The following is a 15,403-nucleotide window of genomic DNA, read 5'->3' as shown; positions in this document are numbered from 1 at the left end:
TGAAATACACGTGCTGGACATTTTCACAGATTTCTTATTTATGTGCAGCTGCCACGAGGAATCCCAGGCGCGTGACTGACAGCAGCGCAACAGATTCGTTTTGGCAGCTAGGAGGCGCATGTGGCTCGCGCTTGGGAACCAAATCTGAGAAAGCTCCAAAGACAACACATTGTAAGATGTAGTAGGGAATATGTCTGGTATATGTCTGCAATCGATATATTAAATGCATTTTATTCCTATATAAAGAATACAAAAGTAAATGTGGGGGGAAAAATGTTCTTATGAAAGAAAACGGGTCTAAAATGAGAGAAATACAATAAGCTTCAATAAAGCACTTGATGTGAAATGAAATGCACATATACCCTTTTCGCGTTTTTTCACTTATACACAAGTCAACAATAAAGTGATGTAGACGAATAAAGGTCACATAACCCACAATATACTAATTGTACTGCATTATAAACATTAGGCTACTGTACAAAAAGTATGTATGGAACACACACAGAGGGTGAATTCAGGTTGATTGGTAAATTTTTTCCAATTCATCTCAATTGCAAAAAGTGTCCCAATAACCCTGAATTCACCCTATGTATATATATATATATATATATATAATCTCGGCTTGATCTTTTTTTTCCCCCTCAAAACTTGATCACACCTCACTCTGACTCATTCTCTTACGAACTCATCAGCCATTCAATCCTCATGACCAGAAATCCCGCAGCTCTGACCAGGGGCGTGTTTATCAGCCACCAGGAGGCTTGACTGACGTAGGACACAGCCGATAAAGTTTCAGCTCTGCTGGTGCCGGCTGCTCCCATTGGTTGGCGAGGGGAGGGTGCTGCGGGAAAACCGAACAGCTAAACGCTGATGCTTCAGTACTGTGCCAGCGGACCCCGCAGGAGCGCACCACATATACTGGGACCTTTGAGATGTCAGAGACTCTAGCTCTAATATAAAATGCATTTGTTGCATTAACTCTGTGGATTATGATATTGTGCTTTATCACACGCCAACTGTTATGTATTTTTATCAGTGTCAGCTTAATGTTGTAATGATCACTTGTGCCAGAAATCCGCGGCGACTCTAAAGCTTGTTCGTGGAGGAAATCGCCTTGGGAAATCGGTCCTGTGTAAACCAGCACACAGACAGCATGGTTTTTGGCTGACAGCCCTGTTTAAGGGAAAATATTACCATACAACCAAAGCCTTACGCACGCCTGCGCGCCTTACCTTGGAGAAGAGGGTGATGGTTCTTCTGCGTGCTCCACGGAGATAAAATATTCCAAGTGTCCTTTCCTGAGTGGAGATGTTTGTGTTTTTGCTCCTGCTGTGTCTCGCGGATGGGGTAGTTTCGCAGATACGTTACTCTGTGCCCGAGGAAGCGGAGCATGGCACGTTTGTGGGGAATATAGCAGAGGATTTGGGACTGGACCTTACAAAACTTTCATCCCGCCGCTTTCAGGTGGTGCCTAGCTCGCGGACGCCGTACCTGGAAGTAAACTTGGAAAACGGGGTGCTTTTCGTGAACGAGAAAATCGACCGGGAGCGCATCTGTAAGCAGAGCGCCAGCTGTTTGCTTCACCTGGAAGTGTTCCTGGAGAACCCACTCGAGCTCTTTCGCGTGGAGATAGAGGTGGTGGACATCAACGACAACCCGCCGAGCTTTCCGGAGACGGACATCACCGTGGAAATATCCGAGAGCGCAACCCCGGGTACGCGCTTCCCTTTGGAGAGCGCTTTTGATCCGGATGTCGGTAGTAACGCATTGCGCACTTACGACATCACGAACAACAACTATTTCTACTTAGACGTGCAAACACAGACTGATGGCAACAAATTCGCCGAGCTGGTTTTGGAAAAGCCACTTGATCGGGAACAACAGGCGATGCACCGTTACGTCCTCACGGCCGTGGACGGTGGCCAGCCTCCTCGGACAGGTACAGCACTGCTTGTGGTCAGGGTACTCGACTCCAACGACAACGTCCCCGTGTTTGATCAGCCGGTGTACTCGGTCAACCTGGCCGAGAACGCGCCCGTGGGCACGCTCGTCATCCAGCTGAACGCGACCGACTCAGACGAGGGCCCGAACGGAGAGGTAATTTACTCGTTCAGCAACCACATCTCAAGCAGGGTCAAGGAACTGTTCGATATCGATGCCCGAACGGGCCGTATAGAGGTCAGAGGTGAGGTGGACTTTGAGGAGAGCAGTCTGTATCAGATTTACGTTCAAGCGAAAGACATGGGACCTAATGCTGTGCCCGCGCACTGTAAAGTTTTGGTCAAAGTGACGGACGTGAACGACAACGCTCCAGAGATCATCTTCAGCACCGTCACGGAGTCAGTGAGCGAGAACGCAGCCACGGGCACAGTCATCGCTCTGCTCAGCGTCACCGATAAAGACTCTGAAGACAACGGCCAGACGCATGTGGAGATTCTCGGAGATGTTCCTTTTAAACTCAAAACCTCTTTCAGAAATTATTACACTATCGTGACCGACGGTCCTCTCAACCGAGAGACTGTAGAAGCGTACACGGTCACCGTGGTTGCGAGAGATAAAGGGATTCCGTCTCTGGCGACCAGCAAATCAATCAAAGTGCACGTGTCTGACGAGAACGACAACGCGCCCACGTTTACGCAGGCCATTTATGATGTGTATGTGACTGAAAACAATGTCCCCGGTGCTTACATCTACGCTGTCAGTGCAGTCGACCCTGATGTCGGACAGAATGCTTATATAACTTACTCCATAGTGGAGTGTGAAATCCAGGGTATGTCTGTGGTCACGTATGTGTCCATCAACTCGGAGAATGGGTATTTGTACGCCCTCAGATCCTTTGATTATGAGCAACTAAAAGACTTCAGCTTCGTGGTTCAAGCGAGAGACTCAGGCAGCCCCGAGCTGTGGTCCAACGCCACGGTGAACGTCATTATAGTAGATCAAAACGATAACGCGCCGTCTGTGATTGCGCCTCTTGGAAAAAATGGCACTGCGCGGGAGCCTTTGCCGCGCTCTGCCGAGCCAGGCTACCTAGTTACGCGTATTGTCGCCATGGATGCAGATGATGGAGAGAACGCGCGCTTGTCCTACAGTATACAGAGAGGTAACGAGAATGGGATGTTCCGAATGGACTGGCGCACCGGGGAGTTGCGCACGGCCCGCCGGGTGTCAGTCAAACGAGACCCGCAACAGCTGTATGAGCTGCTTATTGAGGTAAGGGATCACGGGCAGCCTCCCATGTCATGCAGCGCGGTGGTGCAGGTGACACTCGTGGACAGTCTCGTGGAAGGCCACAGTGGAGAACGCGGTACTGCCAAGGCCAAAGACGCGTCTCTGGACTTGACGCTCATCCTCATCATCGCGCTCGGCTCAGTTTCCTTCATCTTCCTTCTGGCTATGATCGTGCTGGCCGTGCGCTGTCAAAAGGAGAAAAAGCTGAACATCTACAGCACCTGCCTGGCGAGCGACTGCTGCTGCCTCGTGGGCTGCGGGTCGTGCGGGTCAGGCGGCTGCTGCGGTCGTCAGGCCCGGGCTGCCCGGAAAAAGAAGAAACTGAGCAAGTCAGATATCATGCTGGTTCAGAGCACTAACACAGCCAACGTGAGCGTGGCGAGCGCCGCGCAGGTGCCCGTGGAGGAGTCAGGGAGCTTCGGTTCGCTACATCAAAGTCAGAACTACTGCTATCAGGTCTGTCTGACTCCGGAATCGGCCAAAACGGATCTCATGTTCCTGAAGGCCTGCAGCCCGTCGCGCAGCAACGACACCGAGCACAACCCGTGCGGAGCCATAGTGACCGGCTATACAGACCAACAGCAGCCGGACATCATATCCAACGGCAGCCTGCTCTCCAGTGAGGTACGAGCATTTGTAAAACTTACTCAAGTAATATAATTACCTGCCAAACATTTATTTTTTTATTTTTTTTTACTTATACTGTAAGTAATTCTTTATTATTATTATTATTATTATTATTATTTGGTTTGATTTTGATTGATAGTACTCAGAAAGCAAATTTAGCTTTCTTCTTTAGATATAGGCCACAGTATCTATACAGACATATTAAAACACTGCATTGTGTGGATGTGTCAATAGTCATACTTTTGAAATGGTCTGCTATTTTACATTTGAATTATCTTATCATATTTCAATTTAAATACACATTCAGTGAATTAAAACGACTAAAACAAAACAAAATCTTCTTCAGGATAGTGAGCCCTAAAAACAAACAGGTTGATAACCAGTTGCTTGCAGACTGACACTAACAATATTATTCTGTTTTACTTTTATTATTATTATTATTATTATAACTTCTGTGTGGCCTATACTGTGCAATCACCCATGTTAGAGTGTAAACATAGTGAGTCACTGAACTGATAGATTTGCATGTTTGTGAAAAGCTCTCCGGGTTATAGGGCATTAGATATGCCAGTCACGGTGTTGCAGAGCCTCACAAGAACAAAGATCCGTCTATGGTTGAATTCTGCTGAATAGCAACACAGCCTAAAGATTTTGACTGCCCATAAAGTCCCTGCAATGCCCCCTGTGAGCAAAGCTTGAATCCTGACCTGTATTATTTTCATTAATATTATTTATAATATTTTATTATTATTTTAATTACTATGTTGGGCCTATTTCAAATCGACACCTCTCTTACAGACAAAACACCAGAGAGCAGAGCTCAGTTATTTGGTGGACCGACCAAGGCGTGTTAACAGGTAAGCACTTAACTGACCTAACACTTATTTTCCCTCCTACTTTATGGAAGAGATTTTACCTTTTTTCCTTTTTTGAAATAAATATGATAGAAGTAAATAAATATGAGAAGCCTATAAACATTTGAACTAAACCAGCCTGAGCATATGAGACAAATTGAGACCATTTTAAGGCTGAGCAGTAAAACTGTGGTTATATAAGAGTCGTGTGGCATAGCGGTCGACTCAAACCTTCTCTCTTCCCCCAGCTCTGCATTCCAGGAAGCAGATATCGTGAGCTCAAAGACAGCGGTCATGGAGACAGTGAGCAGGGAGACAGTGACCATGACGCCTATGCATCGCGGACATTCCTCTGGTAGGTTTATATAAGTCAATTTCTCTTATTTCTCTCGTTTTTTTATTGATTAACAGAAAAGTGCTATTTAGGCTGAGCATGTAGAGATGTGGCTTTAAATTGTTGGTTAAACAGTTGAGATAGACATGCTGGTTGAAAGATGGCATATTTTAAATAGCTTGGTTGCGTTTCATCCACACACAATCAGAACAAAAACCCTGATTAAGGCATGTCAAGGCTGTTTGCAGAAATATTTTAGAACACCGAGCCTCTGAGTATGGATGCGCGAGCATGCTTCGCTTTAGTGGAGAATATAATCCAATTGTTTATGAATACCTCCTGATAATGAGGATTTACTTCAGTGGTACTATCTCGCTTTCACCCACGTCTCTCAAGACATGATGGAATTTAGATCAGTCCAGGCAGTCTGTCATCAACTCTGTGGGAACGGGACCAAATAGGTTGAGCAGCAAACAAACAAGCGATTCATTGACCCCCCCCCCCCCCCAAACTCCTCTTCACCCCCCTCACCCTTCCACCATAATCCTTCTGACCGCATTCCACTGACGGAGAACACTACTTGTCCGCACCTTCATAAGACCACATTCGGCTGCATTGGAAATGGTGCTTTGTTGCTAAAAGACACCTCGCTTGAAGTGCATTGTGAAGTTGACTGTATAATGTAATTATGACATAGTTGGACACAAATGAATACAACCAAAAGTTGCATCTTATTATCATTAATTTCTCTTTGGTTGAGCATATGTCCTCTGCTGTTATTCCAGAGCACCATATGCTGTGGCTGGACTGCTTCAGCTCTCATTTAGCCTATTTTTGCTCAGTTAAACATTAGATTAAAATCAAGACTTTTTTCCATACAAGGTCAGCTAGCCCATCTGCCTTTGTTGTCGCAGGCCATCAAATAACACTTGCCTTTTAAGATACAGCTCTATAAAGTAAAAAAAAAAAATCTGTTGTGCTTTTTTTCCCATTTGTGAGCATGTTGCCCCCACAAAAAAATTAATTGTTTTGCTGCATGCTATCGTCTTTAATTAAGATAATTGAAAGCACCGCTTGGTATGCAGACTTGGAGAGCGTTCAGGAGCGTGCATTGTTCATTTTAATGAGAATTCGGTAGAAACTGCCTTCATCCTTTCAAATCTATTTCAGACATTTTGTTTCTTAACCAGCTGCTGTTTTATGGGCTTTTTGAAACCGGAAATTTTAGTCATCCAAATGACTTGTGTCACAACGCAGACGCATCCTGATCTAGCCATCTCTACTAAATTAAAAACAGGCAGAGATAAGCATTGCTTAATTTCTCTCTAATACATAAAAATGCATCTGTAATACATAGTGGAGAGCTTCTCTGATGCAATGACACACCTGAATCATTTCATTCCGGTTTCATTTCTTTTATCCCGAGGATCTGCCACATTGCAACAGAATCTCTCATTTGGGTTGCAGGTCATGTTCAGAATTCAGAAACAGCTCACTGATCAGTAATTTATTTTCAGCCTGATGCATACCAATTAGCAAATGAAGGTTATTATCAGATCTAATGCTTTGCGAGGCTTCTGCTCAGAAAGCAGCAGAGCAGATATAGAGGGGAGATGTTTCTATGGATCATTTCGTTTACAGTCCATTGCAATATATCTTCTGTAATCTATAATTCTTTTTATATATATCTCTCTCTTTCTCTCACTTTGTCATGCGCAGTGTAGAGTATCAGGAAAATAAGTGATGTAGAGTTTCAGACAACTTCCAAACGACTTTAATATGTTTTCTTTGTGGGGCTCCTTTTGTAGCATAGAGACCCCGTTTAAACATTCTATTAAAATTCACCTCTGGGTGATCTGGTCATTGCATTTTCACTTGGTATATGTATATAGCTCTGATTTTGTGATTATGTAACAAAACTCACTATGTCCGTGTGTAACTGGCATGGACATATTGCAATTTTATGAAGCGCAAAAAAATAGTGCTACATCTCCATTCAAAAGTTTGGGGTCAGTAAGATTTAATTTTTCACATTGATAATTATAAGTTTCACACACTCCAAATCAGCATATTTAAATAATTAAGTGATGACATATTAGAATGATGACGATCAAATAAGTGCAGCCTTGGTAAGAATAAAACATTTCTTTTAAAAAACATTTAAAAAATCTGTACTTTTGAATGGTAGTGTATTTTCTTTTAATTTTAATCTTAAATACATAATGTATGATATATAAAATGTTTTGAGGAGAATTCTGAAATAATTTAGTGTAGTACTTGCTTTAACTGGCAAAAGTTAAAACCCTTTTAATTGATTGACAGATCAGTATGTGATGAATGAAGATTTACTTATGAACATTTTTTCTTAAAATCCGAATGTGGACACATTCCAAAACATTCTGGTCCCCATTCAAATTAATATCTAGCATTAGATAACCTGAAAATGAAAATAAGGTATAAAAATAGCATGTATTTTTCAACCAGAGAATATAAAGCATTGCATTTTCATCAGGCTTGACTCTTTCTTGCAATATTGAACCACAAGTCAACAATATAATTACTTTTCCTTTTTTTTTTTCCACTGAAAAAAAGGACACTGGATGAGTACAGAGAGCAATTAATTTCAGAAAATGTCAGGAAATATCAAGATGTCTCCTTGCGATTACACAACGAGGAAGTGTCTTATCTCACACTCTCTAAATATCAAACTCTCTCTCTCTCTCTCTCTTACTTTCTTTGTATGTCAGATATATACACAAAGAACCTTTGCTCACAGTCACTTATAAAAATGAGACCTCTAAATATTGTCATAGATAGCTTCCAGATTTGTTCAGAGTCTAAACTACTTGTTGCCTAGTAAGGCGGTCCTATACTTGGGTCTGTAATTAGGAGAGTCTTACCAAGCCCAGGCCTAAGTAGGTTGTTTGCATGTAGCTCCAAAGGACTCTAATCCTCTTTTAAAGCAGAAACCCAAAGTCTGTGTATGCTGACCTGTCTTCTGTCTGAAGGGCTAGTCTGAGGATTAGCTATAAGAACATCCCCCCACACCACTGACTCTGCTCCATACCTTCAACATCTCCGCTTAGCGCTGCTTTGAAAATGGCACTTCATTAATCCTCCAGCTGTAATTACTGACTGTTTTAGACAAGGGGTTCTTAGACACAGGAGCCAAAAGGGGATTTAAAAATGCTCACCTCTCTCTTCTTCTTAGACGCACGCAGTCAAAACGGCACGGCTTACACCTGCTGGGGTGCCGGTGGGGGTAAAAGGCATCATGCAACTGTTACGCACAAACTAACAGGATCTTTACCCTCACGCTGGCTTTAGCTGTAACACTCTTGTAGCGCTAGCTTCTCTTGGCTTTGTGAAATGCGTGGTTGTTCGCTGTTGAATATTAGCAGCGGTATTAGCAGCGGGCTGTTTGAAAAACATGCTGCAAATCAAAATACATTTTCAAAGAGGCTCTGGGAGATAAACCTCTGGGGGAGATGTGCTTGGCCTATTATTGGGGGTGGAGCTTTGCTTTTAAGGCCTGGAAAATGGTGCAGAAAATGCAATTTCAGGATATATTCATTTAAAGCAATTAAATAAAATGATTTAGATATACATATTTTGGTAACACTTTACAATAAGATTCATTTGTTAACATTAGTTAAAGGGGTGGTTGATTATTATTTCAGTTTTTTTACTTTAGTTAATGTTGCTGTTAGAGCATAAACAACATCTGAAGTTACGACACTCAAAGTTCAATGCAAAGAAAGATATTTTCTTTTAAAGAATTTGCTTATTTAAGAACTACGACAAATGACTTGTAGGGACTACAATGAGCTTCTTCCCGGGTTAGTGACATCACTAACAATAAAATTTACATAAACCCTGCCCCCCGAGAACACACAACAAAGGGGGTGAAGCCATGTTGGGCTGCTTTAGAGAAGAGGAAAGTTGTTGTAGTAGAGTTTTGTTGCCATGCCGTCATTTTACGCCGGACTGCTTCACAAAATAGGGTCGACTCAATGCTGGATTTGCACAAAAGATTAACATGACAGTGCATGCATTGAATCAACTCCACAGAAACTGCATAAATTTATTCACTAACCATTCAGAAACGTCCAGTTGCATTCTAAAAGTTGTAACTTCTTCCTGTGTCTCTCCATCCGTGTCTGACTCCGGTTTGAACAATGTAAAGCTGAACACCGTTACTGACAATCATAATTTTGGCTGCGTGAGATTCTCCGGCTTTGTTTTTGTTGAGCAACATTTCATTTATTATAACATCTATTAAAGCTCCACCCTCTTTTGGAAAGCGGCCCTGGATTGGCAGCTCATTTGCATTTAAAGGGACACACAAAAATGCTGTGTTTTTGCTGACGCCCAAATAGGGGCAAATTTGACAAGCTATAATAAATCATCTGTGGGGTATTTTGAGCTGAAACTTCACAGACATTCTGGGGACAACAGAGACTTATATTACATATTGTAAAATGGTTATTATAGGTCCCCTTTAATGTATTAACTAACATGAACTAACCACGAGCAATACATTTGTTACTGTATTTGTTAATCTTTGTTAAAGCTGCAGTCCGTAACTTTTTTTGGTTAAAAATGATCCGAAATCATTTTTTGAGCAAGTACATAACCAGCCAGTGTTCAAAACTATCTCATTATCTTAGCTCGATTCACAACGGTTAGCTTGTAATAATGTTTTATAATAAGAGCGACATGGTGGATTTCCGCGGGAAATTTGAGCATGCAGCAGTTCATCTGTGCGTCATTACGTCACGTCCGTAAACAGAAAGGAAGGAGTCAAGGCTAATCGGTTTTATCACGTGAGGACGCAGTTGGATAATTAAACTTATCATTTTGATGGCGGATTGTAATCCAGAAAGGTCCAAATGACAATCATCAGTGACAACTGGAGATTCACCCATAGTCAAACTTTGGACTGTGGATACAAAAACTGAAATCTACAGGTAACTCTAATACACACTAAATACACAGTCACGCAGTGCTGATGTTGTTAACATTAACAATTTGAGAACAAAGTATAACAGTAATAATAATTTGCACGGTTTGGCATGATCCGAGCTAAGCGATCGTTAGATTTAATCACCATTGGCAGCGCAATTTATTGTAGGCCTAATGCTTTTTTCCTCAGTTGGTCAAAACAAAAATGGCAGAAATGTTACTTACTTGTTCAGATGATATTCTCCAGTGAAAATTCTTATATTGGTCATACTTTCAAGACGTAGAATCTGTGATTCTGAAGTTCAGTATCCACACTGGTGTAGTGATTGACAGCAAACATTAGATTCATCCGCGCTGACGAGCTGTGCCGAGGCACAGCGCACACACAGATATCTATTCCGCATATGACTGCAATTGCAGGTTTCAAACAAGAGATGGCGACAAAGAGGAAAAATCGCGGACTGCAGCTTTAACGTTACTTAATAAAATATACAGCAGTTCATTGTTTGTTTATGTTAGTTTACAGTGCATTAACTAATGTGAACAAATACAACTCTTGAGATTATAATGTATTAGTAAATGTTGAAATTAAGATTAGTAAATGCTGTAGAGTTCATTATTAGTTCATGCTAACTAATGTAGTTAACAAATGTTAACTAATGAACCTTACTGTAAAGTGTTACCGATATTATATTAGTAATATTGTTTAATCATTTATTTTCCTTTTTTCTTTTCTTTTTTTTTTTCTTTTTTTATAAGGTGACATAATACCTTATTGTGTCCGTCATTCTTTTTGCTCATTTAATTGAGATGATGAGAAAGAGACAAAAGAGTAAAGGGGGTTATAACCTTTATAATATATCCCTTCATCTTGTAGCTGGGCGGAAGAGAAGGAAAGAGAACAGAGGATTGGGTTTATCTGCAAGCTTGGTGTCTCAGAGAGTTTACCTTTGATGTCAAATAGAAAGAGAGAAGTGGAAAGAGAGACCTCAAGAGGAGATTACAGCATTGACTTCATCTACTCGCTGTGTGTATGTTCTCCACACATGCTTTGATCAGGGTAATTTGTAATTTAAAAGTCACAAAAAAGAAAAGAAAAAAGCACCACGCAATCTTTTCATGATTAGCACGTTAAGTGCCAAAGACATTTCATGCATACAGTTTTAATGTTTTCAAAGTGAATTACATGCATTACATTTCATCTCGATTAGCATATTTATAATGCTTGATTAAGTGTAAAAAAAGATGCTGAATAACTTCTGATTGGTTGAATTAATGCAGATTGTGGCGGTTCGGTCTTTTATCTAAAAAGAGGAGACATCGAGGACACGTTTTAGCGTAGATGCATTGCATGCGCATGGTTTATTGTATTCATTTATGTTTGTTTGTCTTGTTTTAATGCACTTACATGCTTCCAGTGCAATTGGGAGCATATTCTCATTCCAATCCACCCACATGGACAATTACACGCAAGCTAACCCATCTCTCTGTTCTCTCTCACAGGAGCAGACCTGTTCTCCAACTGCACAGAGGAGTGCAAAGCCCTCGGCCACTCAGATCGCTGCTGGATGCCAAGTTTCGTGCCCACCGAGGCGCGACAGGGTGCCGATTACCGCAGCAACCTGCACGTGCCGGGCATGGACTCTGTGCCCGACTCTGAGGTATTTGAGGGCGAGACATTGGCAGGCGATCAGTCATTCTCAACCTTTGGCAAAGAGACGCCACACCACCCCAACCAGATGCACCAACATCAACACCATCAACACCACCTCAATGCTTCCACGCTAGAGAGGAAAGAGTTCGATGCACTTCTGTGTAACTCGCGCATGCCTTACAAAGCCGCCTGTCTGTGTGAGTATCTCAAAGAGAGAGCGCTTTCCTCTCTCTTGATCTGACCTGAAAAACTTTCCAAATTCAAGGCCTCTAGCGTGAAGTGCTGCTGAATTCTCCTCTAAGAACTCTAAGCCCTCACACTTCTGCTCTCCTTCACCCATCAACATCTGCCCATCCTTCATCTGCTCTTCATCTACTGGTTTCTGGTGTACACTCTTAAAAATAAAGGATTTGATAGAGGGGAAAAGTGTAGGAGAGACCATAAAAGAGTCTTTTTAACTTCCTCAAAGATTTTTTTTTTCTTTAGAAAACCCTCTACTGGTGCTTTAAAGGCCCCTGGAGGGTTGCACATTTTAAACGGAGGAATCAATATGCTGATCTTAAGAACCTCTAATGTTGCACCAAGCATCGTTTTAATCTTCAGAAAACCAAATAGCAAAAACTATAAAGTGATTTTTTTTTTTTTTCTTGATTGAAGCTTTGAAGAACCTTTATTTATAAGAGTGTCTGATTAGCTTTTTCTTCATACATTTACTTATGTTTACTTATAATGTTACCAGGGTTGTGAAAAAAAAAAAAAATCTGATTTGAAGAATTACCTTTTAATTAATTGAATCGGCCACACCCTACATGAAGTCGTCTATCTATCTTTAGCCTATACACATTCGAGACTTTCAAAAAAGGTCAAGCCAACATTGACTGACATTCTAATTCGAATTCAGAATGGTTCACAACCCTGCTAAATTAATTATTTCAACATTGCACATGCTTTGAAACAAGAAATTCCACTATGAAATTGCTCAGTGTTTGTGAATGCAGGAAATTACAGAATCCCTGTTGTGGGATTTTACAGAATCCCTAGTTGTGGGATTTTAATGTGATAAGATGTTAGCTCAAACAATATCTGACCATAGGAAAAGACCCGACAGAGATTGACAATGCCTAAAATTAACTTGTAAAAAACAGAGATAAAAGGATGGCAGAAACTCCCTGTTGTTTTGCACATAGACAGTATATTTGTTGAGGCAACGTTTGACTAGTCATGCCAAACATCAGCTCAGAAGCTTGAAACAGACGCTCTCAAAAGGCCAGAGTTTATAAGGTTTAGGCTGCCTACCACTGTTTGTTGTTTTAGAGGGGATGGAGGTGGTAGTGGGATTGATTGAGATATTATTGACTGCTCTTGTTGTGTTGAAACCTTCAGACATCTGTCTCAGAAAGAGCACTGCGAGGCTGTGTGGGTGGTGCATTTAACTTTGAGGAAATAGTTTGATTGCAGGCTTATAGTTCCTCATCAAAGCTCTGCTTCTGTATGTACCAAACAATGGTCTCTTAATAGCTTAGCACAACACTTTGCATTTTGCCGTCTAAAATTCATCTTTAATAAGCGTTCTTTCTTTTTCCCTTTTTAGCGCGGAAAAGGATATGCTAGCTCTTTCCGAGTGGACATACCAGAGACGGCGTGATTTTGCACAATCAGTGAAACTGATGGAAATGCGAAGAGCATCAAGTTTTCAGACTCTATTTCCAGAGGCGTCAGATGATCGTGCATTCCCGGAGGCTCCAGAAACCTCATAAAACTTGGTGAAAGAGTCGGACTCGCAGAACTAGATTCAAGGCCGAGCGGCTGGACATAACGCGCTTCTCAGCAGGACTGAGACGGAGGACAAAACTAGAACGTTAAAATACATGGAGGATAGGAAGACAAGGAGAGAAACAAGAGGACGATTATTCCTCTTGGCTTCTGTGTGTGCCTGTTTACAGCACTACTGTACATCGTAAAAACAAAAAAAACAAAACAAAAAAATAATAAAAAACAAGACAAAAAACAAAACAAAACAATGTGAACGATGACGAGAACCACCAACGAAAATGACAAAAATGGAGATATATTCACTGAGCCCTTTAGTTGTTTATGTACACACACACCACTGAAAAGCCAATTGTACAGAAAATTCATTTGTGCATTACAAATGCAATATTGTTCTTTTAGACATGACTGTTTTTATATTCTGTGTGCGGCTGTGTGTGTGTGTGATCAGGTGTTTTCCCTAAATCTATTCCAACTCTTTGTCAAAAGAAAAAAAAAGCAACGGATTCCGCAGAGGGATTTTTTTTCCCGTCAGGGTTAAGTGTTTAACGTTGTGAACGGGACAGCAGTGGCCTAAATCTTACTCTCTCAGACAATACGTAGGTTATATCACGTGTGAGAAGTCTTAACTGTACTCTTTTAAACTTCAAAATAAATATAAATCTATATCTATAAATCTATCTATATATACTTTTTCTGAAAGTGCAGTCTTCATTTGCGCCGTTTTTTCAAGTGTAGTGTATAAGGCTCCTCAAGGGAGCCGTTAGCATCGCTAATCCACTTTACAGGGGTTCTTAATGTGACAGAAAGCCTTATCTCCAAACTTTTCATCCATTTTTTTCACTTTTGGATATTGAGATTCATGTCTATAAATAAAGAGGGGCATAATATTCTAGATTTGAATACATGGCAGTTGTGTATTATTGTAGCCAAATAGATCCGTTTGGAAATTCGAGGCCAAATACAGAAAGGTGCACACAGCGCAAAGCAAACACACTGATACTGACATTTACAGGCATATGCACACAAACACATTAATATGAGGAGACAAATAAACTGAAAAATGTATACTTACATCTTAGACTCCCGTGTTTTATTTTAAGACAACTTTAGCTGAACTAATACAAACAGACAGTTCAATAATTAAGCCACATCCCTTCAAAAAAATCAAATACTACACAAAACATTCTTTTCCAATGAAATATGTAATGGAAAACGGAGCTCAGCTGTCTGGTTTTGTTTTGTAGCTCAGCACATCTTAAAGTCTATTTTTGCACACATGGATGCAACCACTCAAATGAGCTTTTAGGTCAATTTATTTGTTCAAAACAAATCCTATTTAGGTTTTATTAACATTGACGTCCGAGTTCAAATACAGTCTTGTACAAAAACGGAGGGAAATGTGGACAAAGACATTCCATTTGCTTCTCATCTGCAAAAAGAAGAAAATGCAATACTGTATATAAATCTTCCAGCAAAGTTCAATTTAAAGCCAGTCGCTCAGAACTAAACTTAATGCAGCACGAAACAAAGGACAAAACCAATGTGATCATATCTCATTTTCCCTAAAATTGACTCCATTATGTTTGACCTCCACTCACATTAATCTCTTTCACAAACCGCAGGCTTTAATATCTGAACGGTAGAGCTGACAGAGGGACCTAAATACAGAAATCACTGGGCTATAATAAGAATAATTAAAGAAATAAAATAAATGACTTACAATTCCCCAAACAAGTCATACATTTCCCAGAGACGAACTTTTAAAGTCACTCAAAGATGTTCCGTTAACTTTTTTAAGCTTTGCTGAATACAGATAGGTTCTTCTAACAGGATCCTATTTGTTTAGAATGTAAAATGTGAGAAGTTGGGCCTCAAATGATGATGTGGAGGTGGAGGTGGGTGTTGGGTGACGCTTTAAGCAGAGGCCACCGCTGACAGATAGATTGAAGTTGAACAGAAAATCTG

General features: G+C 40.9%; 1 protein-coding gene across 1 annotated transcript; it reads left to right on the top strand.

Annotated features, from left to right (window-relative positions):
* The first annotated feature begins 656 nt into the window (after nt 1-656).
* pcdh10b (protocadherin 10b) lies at nt 657-14,511 on the top strand. Its single transcript, XM_048176548.1, is given in 7 exon segments — nt 657-3,855; nt 4,657-4,715; nt 4,961-4,989; nt 4,992-5,044; nt 5,046-5,067; nt 11,515-11,862; nt 13,257-14,511. Coding segments are annotated over 7 exon segments (3,078 nt in total). The 5' UTR covers nt 657-1,308; the 3' UTR covers nt 13,277-14,511.
* The last annotated feature ends 892 nt before the right edge of the window (nt 14,512-15,403 follow it).

This window comes from Megalobrama amblycephala, linkage group LG23, assembly GCF_018812025.1.
Source record: "Megalobrama amblycephala isolate DHTTF-2021 linkage group LG23, ASM1881202v1, whole genome shotgun sequence".
NCBI classification, from domain to species: domain Eukaryota; kingdom Metazoa; phylum Chordata; class Actinopteri; order Cypriniformes; family Xenocyprididae; genus Megalobrama; species Megalobrama amblycephala.
Note: the sequence above shows the minus strand (reverse complement) of the source record. Positions and strands in the feature narration are given on the sequence as shown.